Consider the following 17,982-nt stretch of genomic DNA (forward strand, 5'->3'; position numbering starts at 1 on the left):
AGCCTTTAAAGAGTAAAAGGTTGGCAGTGATCTGAATGCCCAGTGTTGGCAGCTGGCTTGGGAACTGCTCTAGAAATGGACAGGAGGCCTGCGACCACGTGGAGTAAGAACGCCTCCTGAGCGTGGCCAAGCCTTGTGCGGAGGCAGTTTAATCCTCATCATAAGTCTCTGAGTTGGGTCCTGTTAGATGGACTGAGCAGAATGCAGATGAGAGCAGGGTGGGAGCTGGGGAGAAGGGAGGGGCTGGGGAGATGATTTGCATCGACCATTCTGGGGAAGGAGTACCCAGCTGGGGTGGGGGGTTGTGGGTTCACTGTGGCATCTTTGGGGTGTTACTTCTACTCTTCCAGCCAGGGTGCAGCGGCTTAAGATGCTTGAGCATGGAGAGGAGTGGGCATCCTCAGTGGTATGGTTAAAGTGAGGGCTTCAGGGACTTCCCTGGCGGTCCAGTGGTTAAGACTTTGTGCTTGCTATGCAGGGTACACAGGTTTGATCTTTGGTCCAGGAACTTGGATCCCACATGCCAAAAAAATTTTTTTTAATTAAAAAATAAAATTAAAAAATATTGGCACTTCTCTGGTGTCCAGTGGCTAAGACTCTGTGCTTACAATGCAGGGCCCAGGTTCAATCCTTAGTTAGGGAACTAGATTCCCACATGCCACGACCGAGTTCTCATGCTGCAGCAAAGATCGGAGATCCCGCATGCTGAAACTAAGGCCTGGTGTGGCCAAATAAATAAAACTAAATAAATACCAAAGTGATGGCTTCAGGCTCACACGGGAGAGGAAAGAAACAGGGCCCATGCTCACCTTGCTCCAACCCCATCCCCAGGCACCCGGCGATGGGCTGCTGCCTCCCTTAAGGGCGCCCTGCGAGTATGAGTTCACTAGGGCTGCCACAACAAAGCACAGGCCAGGACTTAAGCAACAGACACTCACTTCCTCAGTCCTGCAGGCAGGAAGTCCAGGGTCAAGGTCGGCTTCACTCTGAGGCCTCTCTCCTTAGCTTGCAGATGGCCATCTTCTCCCCGCATCCTTAATGTGGCCTTCCCTCAGTGTCTCTGATTTCCCCACCGTAAAAGGACACCAGTCAAACTGGGTTTGATTCATTTTTAACTCCAATTCCTCTTTAAAGGTCCTAAAGCCAAAGATTTAGGTAAAGGCTTCAACATACGGATTTTGGGGAGGATAGTTCAGCCTGGGGAGCATGTGATTCTGCCATACCCACCCTGGGTGTGGGCGGGAGCTCAGGTGGCCCTCATCACACACTGACACTGCCCAGTCTTCCACAGGTCATGGGAATTCTGGGGTCTGGGCTCCCCATTTTCTCGTGGATAGAGCAGACCTGGAACTCCAGTGGGAAGATGGGGAGCTGGGCCTCAGGAGCTCAGCCTCAGAGGCTGGCCAGTGGGGCGGGGATGGGGAGGCTGGTCATCTCCCCAGACGAGCCCCCGCTTCCCCCCAGGAGTAGGGGTTTTCCTGGGCTCACCCCCAAGGAAGTCCCCCTGAACACATGTTTGCCTCCCCCTCCTCCACTTCTCCAAGCCGTTGTGCTGATGCACTGGGGCTTTCTTTACCCAGGTCCCCACAGCCCTCTCCCCCCACAACCCCTGGTCCTTTCCCGCAGAAGCGCAGTCACTAGGCCTGTTCCAGCACAGGGTCTGGTTAAGTGAAAGTGAGAGTCACTCAGCCATGTCCAGCTCTTTGCTACCCCATGGACTATACAGTCCATAGAATTCTCCAGGCCAGAATACTGGAGTGGGTAACCTTTCCCTTCTCCAAGGGATCTTCCCAACCCAGCAATCAAACCCAGGTCTCCCGCATTGCAGGTGGATTCTTTACCAGCTGAGCCACAAGCAGTCAGCAAACGCGAGCCCTGCCACCCCTCCCTCATCTCCAGCACCCAGTAGGTGTCAAAGTTCTGCTGACCTAGTGAACCAGCAGCCAACCTCTCTCTCGAGGGTCCACTGCAGTAAGACACCAGCCCAGGATTACCATATCTTGGCAGAGCCCACCGTGTCCCCATCCCCCCACCATTAGGCCACCCAAGCTGGGTCCTCTCCTCAGTGTGTGAGATGGGCACCCACTCCTGCCCTGACCCAAGGAGGACCTGTCAGACTCCAGGGGCCCGTAGTTGAGGGATGTCACCAACCTGAGCACAGTGGGGTGTGGGGGTGGCAATAAGGAGCTGGAGGGGACACCCCAGCCCCATCTCACCCCCCCTCCTGTCAAAAGCCCCATCACCTGTCCGCTGTCCCATGGGTGAACCGGCTCGTTCCCCAGCCGGTGACCCATCCAGCGTCCTCAGCACACTGCCCACCTCCCTGCCCTTCCTGGTGTGGCAGGGACCAGAGGCCAGAGCAGATAGGGGCTGGGGTGGAGGGTGGGGAGTGAGGGGTGGGGAGGAAGCACTGCTCCCCAGCTGTGTGTCCCTCTCACCCCCAGGGCCTCACATTCCAGAGGTAGGAGTGTTCAACCCTCTCATGGGCTTCCAATCCAGGGCGGGCCAAGGGTCAGGAGGAACCAGAAACTGCTTTTTCCTAGAAAGGTGGGGCAGGGGTAGACAGGCCAAAGGTTACTGAATAGAAACCCTCCATCGGGAGAGAAGGGGAGAAGCTCTTCTGGGTCTGGATAGATAGGACCAGAAAGTGGCCACAGCAGGGCTCCTCCCTGACATTGGGGCCAGAGGATTCTTCCTGTTGGAGACAGGACCAGGCCTTGTAGGATCTGTAGCAGCATTTCTGCCTCCTCAGCTTCCCTCTCGCCGCCACAACTGTGACAATCTCTTCTCTCTCCAGACCTGGGCAGGTGGCCTCTCCACTGGCTTTCTATGCTCATGTTAAGGGCCCTCAGGTCACATCTGGGTCAGGTATTCAGGGAGCCTGCTGTTTTAGGCGTCTGGTTCCCTCTGCCTGTTGTTCTCTCTTCCCCCACCCACCCTCCCTTCCTGCCACCTTCCAGAACTGAGCCTGATCTCGGGTGACCTCAGCCTGCAGCGGCTTGAAGCAGGATTTCAGTTCCCAGCCAGAGAATGAAGTCCGGCTGCAGCAGTGAGAGCACTGAATCCTAGCCACCAGACCACCAGGGACCAGGGGCCAGTGACCAAGCCCCTGGCCCGTCAGCTGTGCAGAAATGAGTTTTCACATAGAGACAGAAAGTAGTGAAACAAGTGAAGTGCTTATTAGGAGGAAAAAGGGATACGTGTGGATAGACACACGAGTGGGCTCGGAGAGACTCACGCCCTTGTGGTAATTTGAATCACTTTTATAGGGCATTCTCCTGGGTTTCCTCTGGCCAGCCATCTTGCTTTGTCTGGTTCTGAGCCCGTATTGGGTGATCTCAGTGTCCTCCCGTGTGTGCGTGCACATCTCTTAGCCAAGATGGATTCCAGCAAAGAGGCCTATGGGTAGGCTGACATCACTTACTACGAAGTGGTGCCCTCTCTCTTTTGACCATTTTGCGCATGCATAGTTGGGAAGGTCTCCTTGACTTTGAACAGAGGAATGTGTGGTCTTTTATTTGGACAGGGCCCACCTTCTCTCTTGCTTCTGCTATTCTGGAGTTTTAGTCCACAGAGGACAAACTCTGGCTGCTCAGCCTGGGGCCCATCCGTCTCTTGCCACAAGTCTGCACATCACTTCCCCTGAGGAGTGTTCCCTACCCTCCCTTAGGAGTTTGCCCCCCATGAGTGCTGTGGGAGGCAACAGAATTCCCTTCCCCCAGGATGTCATGTCCTGATGCCCAGAACCTAGGGATACATGGTACTGCACAGCAAGGGGACTCTGCAGGTTGATCAAGTTGAGGCTCTGGACATGAGAGGTGATCCTGGACTATCAGGATGGGCCAGCGTTAATCACAGGGATTCTTACGAAAGGGAGGCAGAAGGGTCCAGGTCAGAGAAGGAGATGTGATGACAGAAACAGAGGTCAGAGACAGGTTAAAAGAGGCCACACTGCTGGGTTTGAAGATGGAGGAAGGGGCCACAAGCCAAGGGATGCAGGTGGCTGTGAGAAACTTGGAAAAGGTCTGGGAACTGATTCTCCATGAGAGCCTTCCAGAAGGAACTGCCCTGTCAACACCTTGATTCTAGGACTTCCACCCCCCTGTGACTTAGGAGAATACTGGGAGTCAAGGCTGTGGTGGACCAGACCTTCTCAGGCTTAGAACACTGGGGTGGAGAAACAGACACAATGACCAGTTTTTCTCCACAAATTAAGAAAGGTATGCACATAAAGCCACCAAAGTCACAATCTTTGCTTCTCGTAGCTGACTTTGACAGGCTTCCCATGTTCTCCAACATGCCCTTGGCCAATTCTTTTCCCTTTTCACTAGGGGAAGACTTTTCTGATTTTTACAGCAAACCTCAAAGGGAAACAGTATGGACCTACCAGAAGCAGAAGATATTAAGAAGAGGTGGCAAGAATATACAGAAGAACTATACAAAAAAGATCTTAATGGCCCAGATAACCATGATAGTATGATCACACCTAGAGCCAGATATTCTGGAATGTGAAGTCAAGTGGGCCTTAGGAAGCATCACTATGAACAAAGCTAGTGGAGGTAATGGAATTCCAGTTGAGCTATTTCAAATCCTAAAAGATGATGCTACTAAAGAACTGCACTCAATATGTCAGCAAATTTGGAAAACTTAGCAGTGGCCACAGGACTGGAAAAGGTCAGTTTTCATTCCAATCCAAAGAAAGGCAGTGCCAAAGAATGTTCAAACTACAGCACAATTGCACTCATCTCACATGCTAGCAAGTTCAGTTAGATCGCTCAGTTGTGTCTGACTCTTTGTAACCCCATGGACTGCAGTATGCCAGGCTTCCCTGTCCATCACCAACTCCAGGAGCTTACTCAAACTCATGTCCATTGAGTCTGTGATGCCATCCAACCATCTCATCCTCTGTTGTCCCCTTCTCCTCCTGCCTTCAATCTTACCCAGCATCAGGGTCTTTTCCAGTGAGTCAGTTCTTCGTATCAGGTGGCCAAAGGATTGGAGTTTCAGCTTCAGCATCAGTCCTTCCAATGACTATGCAGGACTGATTTCCTTTAGGTTGGACTGGTTGGATCTCCTTGCTGTCCAAGGGACTTTCAAGAGTCTTCTCCAACACCACAGTTCAAAAGCATCAATTCTTCAGAGCTCAGCTTCCTTTATGGTCCAACTGTCACCTCCATACATGACTACTGGAGAAACTATATCTTTGACTAGATGGACCTTTGTTGGCAAAGTAATGTCTCTGCTTTTTAATGTGCTGTCTAGGTTGGTCATAACTTTTCTTCCAAGGAGCAAGCATCTTTTAATCTCATGGCTGCATTCACCATCTGCAGTGATTTTGGAGCCCAAAAAAATAAAGTCTGTCACTGTTTCCATTGTTTCCCCATCTATTTGCCATGAAGTGATGGGACCAGATGCCATGATCTTAGTTTTCTGAATGTTGAATTTTAAGCTGGCTTTTTCACTCTTTTCTTTCACTTTCATCAAGAAGCTCTTTAGTTCTTTTTTGATTTCTGCCTTAAGTGTGGTGTCATCTGCATATCTGAGATTATTGATATTTCTCCTGACAATCTTGATTACAGCTTGTGCCTCATCCAGTCCAGCATTTCTCATGATGTACTCTGCATATAAGTTAAATAAGCAGCGTGACAATATACAGCCTTGAGGTACTCCTTTCCTGAGTTGGAACCAATCTGTTGTTCCGTGTCCAGTTCTAACTGTTGCTTCTTGACCTGCATACAGATTTCTCAGGAGGCAGTTCAGGTGGTCTGGTCATCTCTTTAAGAATTTTGCACAGTTTGTTGTGATCCACACAGTCAAAGGCTTTGGCACAGTCAATAAAGCAGAAGTAGATACTTTTCTGGAACTTTCTCACTTTTTTGATGATCCATCGGATGTTGCTAGCAAAGTAATGCTCAAAATTCTCCAAGCCAGGCTTCAACAGTACATGAACCGAGAACTTCCAGATGTTCAAGCTGGATTCAGAAAAGGCAAAGGAAGTTGCCAACATCTGCTGGATCATAGAAAAAGCAAGAGTTCCAGAAAAACATCTACTTCTGCTTTATTGACTATGCCAAAGCCTTTGTGTGGATCACAACAAACCGTGAAAATTTCTTAAAGAGATGGGAATACCAGACCACCTTACCTGCCTCCTGAGAAATCTGTATGCAGGTCAAGAAGCAATAGTTAGAACTGGACATGGAACAACAGACTGGTTCCAAATTGGGAAAGGAGTACTTCGAGGCTGTATATTGTCACACTGCTTATTTAACTTATATGCAGAGTACATCATGCAAAATGCTGGGCTGGATAAGGCACAAGCTGGAATCAAGATTGCCAGGAGAAATATCAATAACCTCACATATGCAGATGACACCACCCTTATGGCAGAAAGCAAAGAAGAACTAAAGAGCCTCTTGATGAAAGTGAAAGAGAGGAGTGAAAAAGCTGGCTTAAAACTCAACATTAAAAAAACGAAGATCATGGCATCTGATCCTATTACTTCATGGCAAATAGATGGGGGAAAAATGGAAACAGTGACAGACTATTTTCCTGGACTCCAAAATCACTGCAGATGGTGACTGCAGCCATGAAATTAAAAGACGCCCCTTGCAAGAAAAGCTGTGACCAACCTAGGCAAGTATATTAACAAGCAGAGACAAAGGTCAAGGAGCCACTGTGTATTTTGCTGACAAAGGTCTGTCTAGTCAAAGCTATAGTTTTTTTCCAGTAGTCATGTATGGATATGAGAGTTGGACTATAAAGAAAGCTGAGCTCTGAAGAATTGATGCTTTTGAACTGAAGTGTTGGAGAAGACTCTTGAGAGTCCCTTGGACAGCAAGGAGGTCCAACCAGTCAATCTTAGAGGAAATCAGTCCTGAATAGTCACTGGAAGGACTGATGCTGAAGCTGAAACTCCAATCCTTTGGCCACCTGATTCGAAGAACTGACTCATTGGAAAAGACCCTGATGCTGGGAAAGATTGAAGGCAGGAGGAGAAGGGGAAAACGGGATGAGATGGTTGGATGGCATTAACTGTCTCAATGGACATGATTTTGAGTAAGCTCCAGGAGTTAGTGATGGACGGGAAGCCTGGTGTGCTGCAGTCTATGGGGTTGCAAAGAGTCTGAGATGACTGAGCGAGTGAACTTACTTACTTGAAAGGGAAAATGAGTCTTTAGTTGCAGAAGTTCACAGCCAAACAGATATATGATCTTTAAGGCACCTCAAAGCCTTCTGTCAGCAGCTAGAATCCCAACATAGGGTTTGTGTGGCCTCAGCCCTCTCCAAGAGGGACCAGGGCCGAAAACTTGGGAAAACACTCTTGACACAGCAATGATGATCGACACAAAATGGGTTGTATCTCTGAAGCCAAAGGAGGTGACAGTCTTAGGGGAGGGGTGGCGAGGGGCCAAGGGTGAGGGGCCACTGTTAGGCTTCAGTGGGAGCCAGGGCAGGAGTCCAAGAGTGGGAGGTGATGGGGGACAGTGAGGCAGGAGAGTAGAGACACCAGAGAGACTTGAAGGCTGTCCTTGGCATTCCTCCACTGCCAAAAAGGAGTGGCTGTGAAGCAGGCAAGAGGGGATGACAGGTGATGAGAGGAGAGAGGTGATGAGCATACTCATCGTGGGTTTTATTTTCTGTGTTTTATAATGTTTTGACATCTGCCAGCCTTGCTGATCTGGGACAGACTGCCCTTAGAGCAATCCTTAGAGATAGCAGGTAACGGAGCGAGCCTTTCCAATGCAGGGCAACCAATCCAGAGCTCAGACTCCAGGCAACTCTGTTGTCAGGCTCTCACACTCCTGGGATGCAAAATCCCCCTGCCCTAGTTCCCCCAGGGAGAGGTATTATACCAGCCAACCGGGGAGAGCCACTCCGCCCTGGGGCCAGCCGAGAGTGTTCAAACTGGCCAGTCCCAAATCTCTTACCCTGCCTGGCCTGGCCTTCCCCAGGGAAGGCCCTGCTTTCTCCTTGCTCCTTCTGTTTCCCTACTGACTCTGGTGCTTCCCCAAGTTTCCCCGCATGGTGTGTTATGCCCCCTCCTCTTGGGATCTATGAGCAGCAAACTCTTCTCTATCACAATTTTTTTAAAATTTTTTTCACTCTCACAATTTTTAAAAATATTAATCAGCTTTTGGTTGTGCTGGGTCTTTGATGCTATCACAGGCTTTCTTTGGTTGCAGCAAGCAGGGGCTTCTCATTGCTGTGGCTTCTCTTGTTGCACAGAGCATGGGCTCTAGGCAAACGGGCTTCAGTAATTACCACTCACGGGCTCTAGAGCACAGGCTCAGTAGTTGTAGCACGTGGGCTTAGTTGCTTCTCAACATGTCAGATCTTCCCAGACTAGGGGTGGAACCTGTGTCCCCTACATTGGCAGGCAGATTCTTAACTACTGGACCACCAGGGAAGTCCCCATTATTGTGATTTCCGTGGGAAGGGTTGAGTGAGGCTGGGTAAGCAGGCTTAGGACTTGCTAGTGTGAATCATTTCAGCAGGCTCTGGGACTAGAGCCTGTCCCTAGTTGTCTATTGCCTGGCCCTGGGGCGACCCCGGCTGGAGAATAGTGACCCTGAGTGTGGGAGCCTGATAGAAGAGGGAGTTAGGGTATGGGCTCTGGACTGGCTGGTTTGCATATGAAAGGTGCCCTTGAAAGGAGGCCATTTACTATCTCTGGGAATCTGCTAGCCCTAGGAGGGGTAGTACCTTCAGAATCAGCAAGTCCCCAGCTGTCAAAACATCAGAATAAAAAAGACATGCTGGGAGCCTAGAGGTTTTTAAAGCAGTGAAATATTCAGTATAACACCATGATGATGGATAAACGTCCTTATACATTTTGTCCAGACATGTAGAATGTACAAGGGCTTCCCTGGTGGCGCTCATGGTAAAGAATCCACCTGCCAATGCAGGAGGTGCAGTTTTGTTCCCTTGGTCGGGAAGATCCCCTGGAGAAGGGCATGGCAACCCATTCTACTATTCTTGCCTGGGAAATCCCATGGGCAGAGGAGCCTGGTGGGCTGCAGTCATGAGACCGCAAAGAGTCGGGCACGACTGGAGTGACCGAGCACATGGAATGTACAACAGCAGGCGTGAACCCGAATGCAGACCCCGGACTTCGGATGATAGTGATTGGTCAGTGTAGGTTCATTGGCAGTAACGAACATGGCCCTGAGATGCAGGCTGTTGATAACGTGGGGCAGGGCATGGATGGGAAATCTCTGTACCTTCTCTCCAATTTTGCTGGGAAAATTAAACTGCCCTTAAAAAGTCAATAGAAAATGAAAGAAAAGAAACAGTGTAAAATTTTGAATTGACTGTCATCTGTGGCTGGAAATGCACTGTCCAGTAAGACAGACACCAGCCACATGTGGCTATTCAGCACTTACAGTGTACTGAAACTTTTCAATAAGCCATGTTTTGAACACTTCCTATGCAAAAAAGGGAAAATATCTCATAAATAATTTTTTTGATTGCATGTTGAAATGATATTATCTTGGCTTGTTGTTGTTGTGTAGTCGCTGGTCATGTCTCTTTTGCAACCCCATGAACGGTAGCCCGCCCAGCTCCTTCCGTCCATGGGATTTCCCCAGGCAGGAATACTGCCATTTCCTCCTCCAGGGGATCTGTCCAACCCAGAGATCAAACCTGTGTCTCCTGCATTAGCAGGCAGATTCTTTACCACTGAGCCACCAGGGAAGCCCATTATCTTGGATGGATAGGGTTAAACAAAATACATTATTTAAAAAAAAGACATGCGTAATACAGTTCCCAAAAAGTACATGTGGAATGAAGGAGTCAGACCTCAACTTGGAATCTGGCTGCCACTTACTTGGCCAGGTAACAACCTCTCCAGACCTCAGATGATTGTTTTTTCCCCTGTCCAGTGGGGATAAATATTAATCCCATTGCATTTGCTGTTACCTCAAGTCATTCTCTTTAGAGGAGCCCAACCCATCCCCGGCATCTTCCTGCCACCTCCAGATTTGAAGTAGTGATGCTTGTCTCCAAGGATCTTGCTTCATAACTTGCTACCTGTCTGCTCTGCACTGCTTACCCAGGGCACCCAGCCTAGTGCCTGGCATACAGTAGGTGTTCGCCACCTGTTTGTTGAATGAATAACAAATGGCCCCAAACAGGTGCTTGATGAGGATCAGTGACATCGCCGTCCCCCTTCCTGGCTGGGAGACATCTGCTTGCTCACTCCAGTCACCCCTGGGAATGTGGCTGGTATGTAACAGGTACCCAGAGACCTGTGTGGAAGGGCTGAGTGGAGCTCAGCATCCTCAAAGTAAAAATTGTTCATTTGTGTCCAACTCTGCGACCCCATGGAATTCTCCAGGCCAGAATACTAGAGTGGGTAGCCTTTGCCTTCTCCTGGCGATCTTGATCGAACCCAGGTCCCCCACATTGCAGGCAGATTCTTTACCAGCTGAGCCACAAGGGAAGCCCAAGAATACTGGAGTAGGTAGCCTATCCCTTCTCCAGTGGATCTTCCCTACCCAGGAATTGAACTGGGGTCTCCTGCATTGCAGGAAGTTTCTTTACCAACTGAGCTATCAGGGAAGCCCCAGCATCTTCAAAGAGGGACTCATACCCATATGGGACCCTCTCCTCAGGACCCACCGCCCTCCCTCCCCGCATCACCCTTGCCCCAGCTGCCCCAGCCCCCACATGTTCAGTAGGTGTAGGAGAAACACAAGGACTGAGGCCACAGCCAGTGGTGGTAGCCTGAGTACCCTGCCCAGGTCCCCTGGAACACAGAGGCAGCTGGTCGGTCTGGGGAGGGAAGCCCTTCAAATCTGACTTTTCAGGAGGCAGGCCAACCACATGGGGAACACAGTAAAATGGGTCACACAAGGAACTAAGTCCCTGAAAGTCAGGCCAGAGGCTTGCAAGCCATCCTTAAAAACAAAACAAACAAAAAAAAATAGCACTTTTCCTTCCTTCCTCCAGTTGCCTGGCAACCACTGTACATCTGGACCAGAGTGAGAGGCAGCTGGGTACAACCGGAGCCCAGGCCTGGCAGACAGGATACCCGGGGTCTGGTGTGTGGAGTCAGGATGGTGGGGGGTGGGGTGGGGATGGCATCCCAGGGGCTTCTCTCAGAGGCCACCTGAACCAGGACCCGGAGGCACCAAAGGTTCAGGAGGCAGGCAGCATGGGGAGTTGGAGGTGGGGGTGTGATGCAAAAGCAACTGCAGGAGGCCCTCCACCCAGGATCCTTCCTGGTGAGCCCAGGCCTCTGCTCAGTGGCCTTCCCTCCATTAGGAGATGGCCCCCTTTCCTTCACAGTATTTAAGAAATAAAAGTTGGATTTTCCTGGCCAAAGAATAAAAAATAAAAAGGGTCTCTGAGACCCTCAGTCTCCTCTGTAAAATTGGTCAACTGTTAGGAGCACTTGGGAGGTCTTCCAGCAGAGAAATGAGTGAGCCGGGTACCCAGACCCCCGAGAGGAGCTCACTCCAAAGGCAGTGGTTGGTATTTCCCTTCACCCAGCCACCTGGCTGCCCCATTCTGCAGTCCGGCCATCCGAGAGGTGCGCTGAGCTGTGCCCCTGCCCCCTACCGCTCACCCTGCACTGCATCCTGTCCTGCGGACCCTGGGGTGTGGTCAGTCCCTGAATTTGGCTCAGCTGCAGGCTGGCGGTGACTCACAACGGCCTCATGCTCAGAGCTGGGGACTGGGGAGCAGGAGGCGGCTTTGTTCTCTGCGCTGTGTTCACACATGCAGAGAAGAGGGTCCCCTCGCTGGGGACAGTTTACCCTGACCACCTCCGGGAGCTGCGGGAACATAGGCCTCCCCTTGCTCAGCCGAGCCCTGACCGTGGAGGTCTGGCCCCACAATCAGCAACTGCGATCCTCGAAACTCCAGGTCTCCACCCAGGGGCCTTAGTCCTGAAGCATCTTGTCCGCCGCTCAGACACTTGAGAGCAAAAACTCCTGCCTGCCCTGCGTGCTGGTTCCTCAGACCCCTTGCTCCCTTTTAAGGCTGCTGGTGGGACCAACTGTGAGCGGTGGGGAGGTGGGCTTGCTCACGGGGAATCTCCGCCCCTACTGAGTAACGCCACGTCTTGGCCGCTGCCCGCCGACTGGGCAGGCAGGGACGGTAGGCCTTAGCGGAGAGGCTGACCCCGGCCCGCCACGCCGCGTCCCCAAGCCCGCAGCCACGCGGAACCGCGTCCTGGACCAGCCTCACCTACTCCGGGAGAGGGAGCGGCCACGGCCACCGGCGCAGGACCGCTGGTCTCCGGGCCTCTGAGTCCGTAAGCACCGCCCTGGTCTCAGCCCCAGTCAGAAAGCCCCGCCTCGGCGCTCAGTGTGCAAATCAAGGCCCGGCACCTGCACCAAGCCCCACCCATTTAGCCACCCGACCGGGCCCAGGGAGTTGGTGAGGGGCCCCGCCAGGGTCTCCTGGTGGAGCTGGAGAGATGAGAAAGGGGTAGAGAGTGTCATAAATGCTCCGAACGGTCTATATAGTTAAGGAAGTCGACAATAAAAAGTTACAGACGATCAGCTGTGAGGTTTCTGCAGAGTCCCCTTCCCCACTACCTGCTCCTCCACCCCCACGGCCCCCACCCTCACCCCCCTGTTCCGGGTGGACCACGCTGACCCTGGAAAAAAAAAAACTCCTTCTAGGTGGGTGCCTGCTGGCGTGGTTTCCTGGAGTTCCCGCTTTTCTTCCAAAACCAGAACATTATTGTGGTCCTTATTCTCAAGATAATATTCGGGGAAATTCAAGTTGCATATATTGCACTGTTAAAGATTAGAGAGAGAGAGAGAGAGAGAGAGAGAGAGAGAGGTCATTGTGGCTAATACATGAGTTAACCTCAATTTTATTATTATTTTTAGGCCATGGCACTCACCTTGAGGGGATCTGAGATTCCTCACCAAGGATCGAACCCCAGGTCCCCTGCATTGAGAGCTGGAGTCTTAACCACTGGACCACCAGGGAAGTCCCCCTGTTAACTTAAATTTGACGCTAACTAAAAAAGCCTGTTTGTGGCTTATCAACCTACATTGTACATCTGCTTTACTTAAAGAAGAGGATGCGCTGACCAGAAGTCAAGGATGTCCATGTTCAAAATAAAGATTAAAGTCCTTGCTGGGATGCCAGTTCTGGTCCTCCTCTGATAATAAGACTTACTTCACAGGTGCCAAGGTCATACTGACTCGCCTCAAACGTGGTCTGTTCTGAGACCTTGAAGAAATGTCTCCCTGACTTGTTTGACATTCTTTGTTCTGACAAGACACAAAACTACGCTGAAAACCCTGCTTCTTTGGAGCAGTTTCACAGAGTAATCTGGAAAGCAGACTTCTGGGCTAGCCCTCAGTCTGGCTCAAAACTCTTTTTTTGATTATCGTTTATTATTATTATTTTTTTGCATGAGACATTACCTATTGAAAGTGTACCATTCCATGCTGTTTACTATATCACAGAGTCCCTCGACCACCACCACCATCTAATTTCAGAGCAAAAAGAAATCTATACCATTCCTTTTAACCTCATCCCCATTCTCCCCTCCTCCCAGCCTATGGCGACAGCTGATTTTACTTTCTGTTTCTGTGGGTTTGCCTGTTCTCAAAAAACAGGGCTTTTCTGTGACACAATAAGTCACCCCACTGTATGGAAGAAGAGAAAAATGGGATAAAGTCAAGGCCCCACGGGCACAGGTGACTGGGGAGTGGGGAGAAGAGATGAAGGCTCTCCCCTGCTCTAGGCAGCCTGAGTCCTGCCTGTGGGAAGCCAGGGTCCACCTTGAGATGCAGCAAGAAAGGAGCCAGGAGAATGAGGAGAAAAGGCCCTTCAGGGAGAAAGCCAGGGTGCTGGCTAAGGGGCCTGGAGGGGGAGAAGGTGAACCTTCAAGGGGGCTGGCTAAGGTCAAGGCTGGGTCTGTCCACCTGCATCCGTCCACCTCTCACCCTCATCCAAGCAAGTTAGTTGAAGGTATCATTTCCTGCCCAGTTCTTTGATTTGGATCCTTTTGCCCCTGGCCCCCAACTTCCGCCAAGTGCATCATGACATTGGAGAGAAGAGCTAGAAAAATGGGAGAGAAGAGAGGAGGGTAAGGCTGAAGGGAGAAGCCAGGAGGTGAAGTGGGAGGGGAGGCAGGGAGGAGGAGGGAGGGCGGAGCGGCAGGGTGGGGTTCCATCTATAAAGGGTGAAGCCTGCTGGCCTGGCAGGCAGGAGAGCTCAGGTTCACTCCAGCAGGCGCCAGCCCCAGGGACACCATAGGCTTTGGTGAGTCCTCCCCGAGATCGGCAGCAGGTCCCTGCAGCACTTGTCCCCATCCCATGCCACCTGCCTCCCTTGCAGGGGGCCCTGGCTTGAGATGGGGGTGCTCCTAGTGCCTGCCGCTGTCCATGTTGGGTCCTCATCATCCACCCACCTGCTCTCCCCAGTTAATCCTCAAGGTAGGTGCCAGAAGGGGAGGACCAGCCTGCACTATGAATCCGTGGCTCCTGGTCTGCCTGGTGGCCTGCTTCGCAGTTGCCTGGGGTCCCACTGTCCACGCTCAAGGTACTGCCTCAGTTCATCCCTCCCTCCTCCTCTGGAGTCCCCTCTCCCCATCTTTCCTTTGCCTCCCACTATCAATGTGCTTCTCCCCTCCTCCAGAAACCTCCCCTGATCCCACCAGCACTGAATCCATTCTCTGATGGACAGCTCCCCCACCAGGCATGCAAAAACGCCCACCATTTGTGCAGCTCCTTGGAGGTGATGGTCCTCAGCCTCTCCTTCCAGAGCCCCTGGGTGCCTCCCCCACAGTCCATGACCCAAGGCATCCCTCCTAACTCCAGCCAGCCCAGGAACTATGGGGAACAGATGGCTCCATGGCTGCTTACTGCCTAGGACACATTGCAGTGACCTGAGCCTGCAAACGGAGTGTTGAGATCAGAGCCTGGGAGCCCAGTGAAAATGGGTCTCCATCTTGGCTTCCCCCACCCAGGCTACCTGTGTGGTCTGGCCTTTATGAACCCCATTTTTTTCATCTGCCAAGTGAGGTTCCAAATTCCCACTGCAGAGATGGGACATGAGGATCCAATTGGATACTCCTGGCCCAGTGCCTGGCAGCTACTATGATAACCATTACTGCTATTAACGGGGAATTCTTCTCCTCCTCTCCCGAGATTAGGCACTTGATATTGGGGACCAAAGTTCATTCCGGATGCCCCCCCACCCAGTGTCCCTCAGCTCTGCCACTGTTTTCTCCATCCCTGTGTGCCTGAGGAGGCAGCTGAGCCCCAGCAGGTAGCCAAGCAGAACCTCTGGCAAGTGGAAGCCCCATGGCCCCACCCACCTGCCCCACCTGCCCCTCATTAGGTCTGAGAGGCCCTAGCCCTGCCCCAGCAGACCTTAGCCTTTGCCCAGGATGGGGCTGGGCCTCATTCTCATTGTCCTCTAATAAGAGGCCTATTTCAGGAGCCAGGCCCAACCTGGGCCCTTTGATCCTGCGGGTAGAGTTGCCCCCCAGCCCCAGGGAGCTTCCTGCCTGGCACTGCAATACCGTCCATCTGACTCCACTGCTCCTTGCTTTCTGGGTCAAGGTGGGGATAGAGGGAGCCTTCAAGTCCTCCCTGAGTCCCTCCCAGAAGTCAGATGTGGCCCCTGGAGGCAGGGATTGGCAGAGGGATGGATCCCAGAGGAACTTGAAGGTCCAGCACTGTCTCCATATTAATTCATCCTTTGCTCATCCCACCCTCTCATCCTCCTTGATACTTCTGGCACCAGGTTGGCACCTCCACCTCCAACCACGCCCCCTCCTTTTCTCAGGGCATTGCACCCACTCCTTGCCCTCTGCACCGGAGCAGGAGTGGAAATGGCCTTGGTCGATTTATTTTGCGGTCTTGGACCCTTCCCAGCTGGGGCCTGTGGGGCCCTCTCCAACTCCTGCCAGCTGTCCCTTTGTCAAGGGCCAAAGATGAGCCCAACGGCCACCTCACTGTCTATGCTGTCCCTGGGCCTTCACAGTGCCTAGAAGGGTTGCAGTGTGCGCGCGGATAACTACGTCTGTGGGCATCCCTGCAGAGCGCATGCGCGGCCGCACACCTCAGTTGGGGCATCCCTGCAGGGCACCTGTGAAACCGCAGGGTGCATACGTAGCCGCACATGCGCGTAGGTGCCATGTCTGTGGACGGCCCTGCAGAGTGCATGCGCCGCCGTACATGCACGTGCTCAGACTTGAGCCTATGGGCGGCTGTGTGGTCGCAGGTGCCTTTGAGGACTGCTGCTTGGCCTACCACCGCCGAGCCCGGCTATCCTTGCTGCGGCATGCCCAGAGTTACCATCGCCAGGACGTGAGTGGGAGCTGCAACCTGCCTGCTGTGATGTGAGTGGGACCGCGGGGGAGTCCGTGGGGGCTGGCACACAACTTTCCTCTCCACTTACATCCTCACCTGGGCATCCCCATCCCTGCAGATTCTTCTTACCCCAGAAAAACAAGATGGTGTGCGGGAGGCCAGGGGACAGGTGGGTTCGGGCTTGGATGAAGATTTTGGATGCCCGGAAAAACAGCCAGTACCACCACGGCACCAGGAGAAACTTCCAAGGTGGGTGAGACCCCAGGCCAGCATCTAAGAAGTCCATCCTCCCAGCTGCAGACCCTGAACTTCTCAACCCTCGAAGGAGGGGACAACAGCCAAGTCCCTGACAGCTGCCTCCACCCCAAAGAGAGCCAGGGGCGGGTGAGTGGGAGGCTGAAGGAATGTGCAGCATTTTAAGTCAAGACACTTTCAATAGCTAGAGATGGAAAAATTCAAGAAAATAGGAAACTCATTGGCTCAAATAACCAGCCAACATGAGGCTTCAGGTTTGGGTGGATCCAGGTGCTCAAAAGGTATAGGTGGACTCTTTTTCTATTTCTCTTGCCTTCTGACAGTCCCTCACTCTGGGGTGAGGAAATTGAGCTCTGGAACCTCAACACTTCCATTGTCAAGGTTTAGCAGCCCCACCAGAAACAACAAGAGGAAAACTTCTCTCCTGTCAACTGCTAATCCAGGTTGATTCTTGGTCATGTGATCACCCCTCCCCTCGCGCCTCCGTCCAGCCCCAACTCCACCCCATCACTGCTGTGAGGAATGAGGGGTCTCTGATCAGCCTCACAGGTTCACATGGGCAGGTCCTAGGGGGCTGATCATTACCCTGCCCTGTCCAGAGGGGCTTCGGCAGGGTAATGAAATGCCAGGCATGTGAACCAAAAGCTGCAGGGCCCCCCTCACTCCACTCCAGTCCTCCTCACCCGCCAACACCTCTGATCCCTCCAGCAGGACCGTGAGCCCACACTACTCCAGGATCTACCCACACAAGATGGGCTGGACCTCTCTCTGCCACAGTCGTCACTCTGCGGCCTTGACTGCCCCAGCCCCTCTATCCTTCAGGACAAATCTCAACCCCCATCCCTGAGGCTGCGCCGGGTCCCTCCTTGTCACCCCTGCCACCTCCTGCTCCTCCAGCGACTGGAACCAGGGAGCCCTGTTACTTCAAGCCCCGAGCCTGCTCCAGACACGACTCACACCTGCCTGGGTAACCATTCTCGGAAAGAACCATCACGATCGTTGCCTGCCTGCGGGGACACACCTACCCTCATCCCTCTGGGTCCTTGCAGAGCTTCAGGTTTCTCCCAGGACATGCTTCTAAAACTTTTAAATAAACTGTTGGTAGGACGCCATGCTTGTCTCTGTCACCTTTCATTATGGGGTGCGAACCTCTAGCCTGTGTTGAAACCCACACGATGCCCTCCGACCACAGGATTTGTGCTTTTAGGCTGGAAGGGCCAAGCACTGGTATGAGTGGCTCTGTGTGAGTCCAGCCTTGTGCTTCCCAGTGGCAGCCTTGAGCACATCACCCTTTCTTCCTTTCTCATCACTGGGGTCAGCATGCTAGCTCTGCCCAGACCCCTGGGCTGTAGTGAGACTGGGTGATGGACAGAGTTCTCTGCACGCTCTGATGGGACCCAGAGGTTCCTGATAAGTCAGGACTGGAATAAGTACA

At 52.3% G+C, this 17,982-nt stretch overlaps 1 protein-coding gene across 2 annotated transcripts; it reads left to right on the forward strand.

Moving 5' to 3' along the window:
* The first annotated feature begins 14,130 nt into the window (after positions 1-14,130).
* CCL25 (C-C motif chemokine ligand 25) lies at positions 14,131-17,659 on the forward strand. 2 transcript variants are annotated; one of them, XM_061422360.1, is made up of 6 exons: positions 14,131-14,235; positions 14,397-14,514; positions 16,204-16,321; positions 16,411-16,541; positions 16,871-16,990; positions 17,256-17,659. In XM_061422360.1, the coding sequence occupies exons 2-6, from the start codon at positions 14,442-14,444 to the stop codon at positions 17,264-17,266; spliced, it is 453 nt and encodes a 150-aa protein (XP_061278344.1). In that variant the 5' UTR covers positions 14,131-14,235; positions 14,397-14,441; the 3' UTR covers positions 17,267-17,659. The 2 variants fall into 2 exon arrangements, with proteins under 2 accessions (XP_061278344.1, XP_061278345.1); XM_061422361.1 differs by having other exon boundaries at positions 17,259-17,659.
* Positions 17,660-17,982: the final 323 nt, after the last annotated feature.

This window comes from Bos javanicus, chromosome 7, assembly GCF_032452875.1.
Source record: "Bos javanicus breed banteng chromosome 7, ARS-OSU_banteng_1.0, whole genome shotgun sequence".
In the NCBI taxonomy this organism is placed as follows: domain Eukaryota; kingdom Metazoa; phylum Chordata; class Mammalia; order Artiodactyla; family Bovidae; genus Bos; species Bos javanicus.

Excerpts from the sequence above, each read along its gene's own strand:
- CCL25 (XM_061422360.1), top strand. The coding sequence starts at position 14,442 with ATGAATCCGTGGCTCCTGGTCTGCCTGGTGGCCTGCTTCGCAGTTGCC. Across the intron at positions 16,322-16,410 it reads TGCAACCTGCCTGCTGTGAT|ATTCTTCTTACCCCAGAAAA; the intron begins GTGAGTGGGACC and ends CCATCCCTGCAG. Across the intron at positions 16,542-16,870 it reads CACCAGGAGAAACTTCCAAG|TCCCTCACTCTGGGGTGAGG; the intron begins GTGGGTGAGACC and ends GCCTTCTGACAG.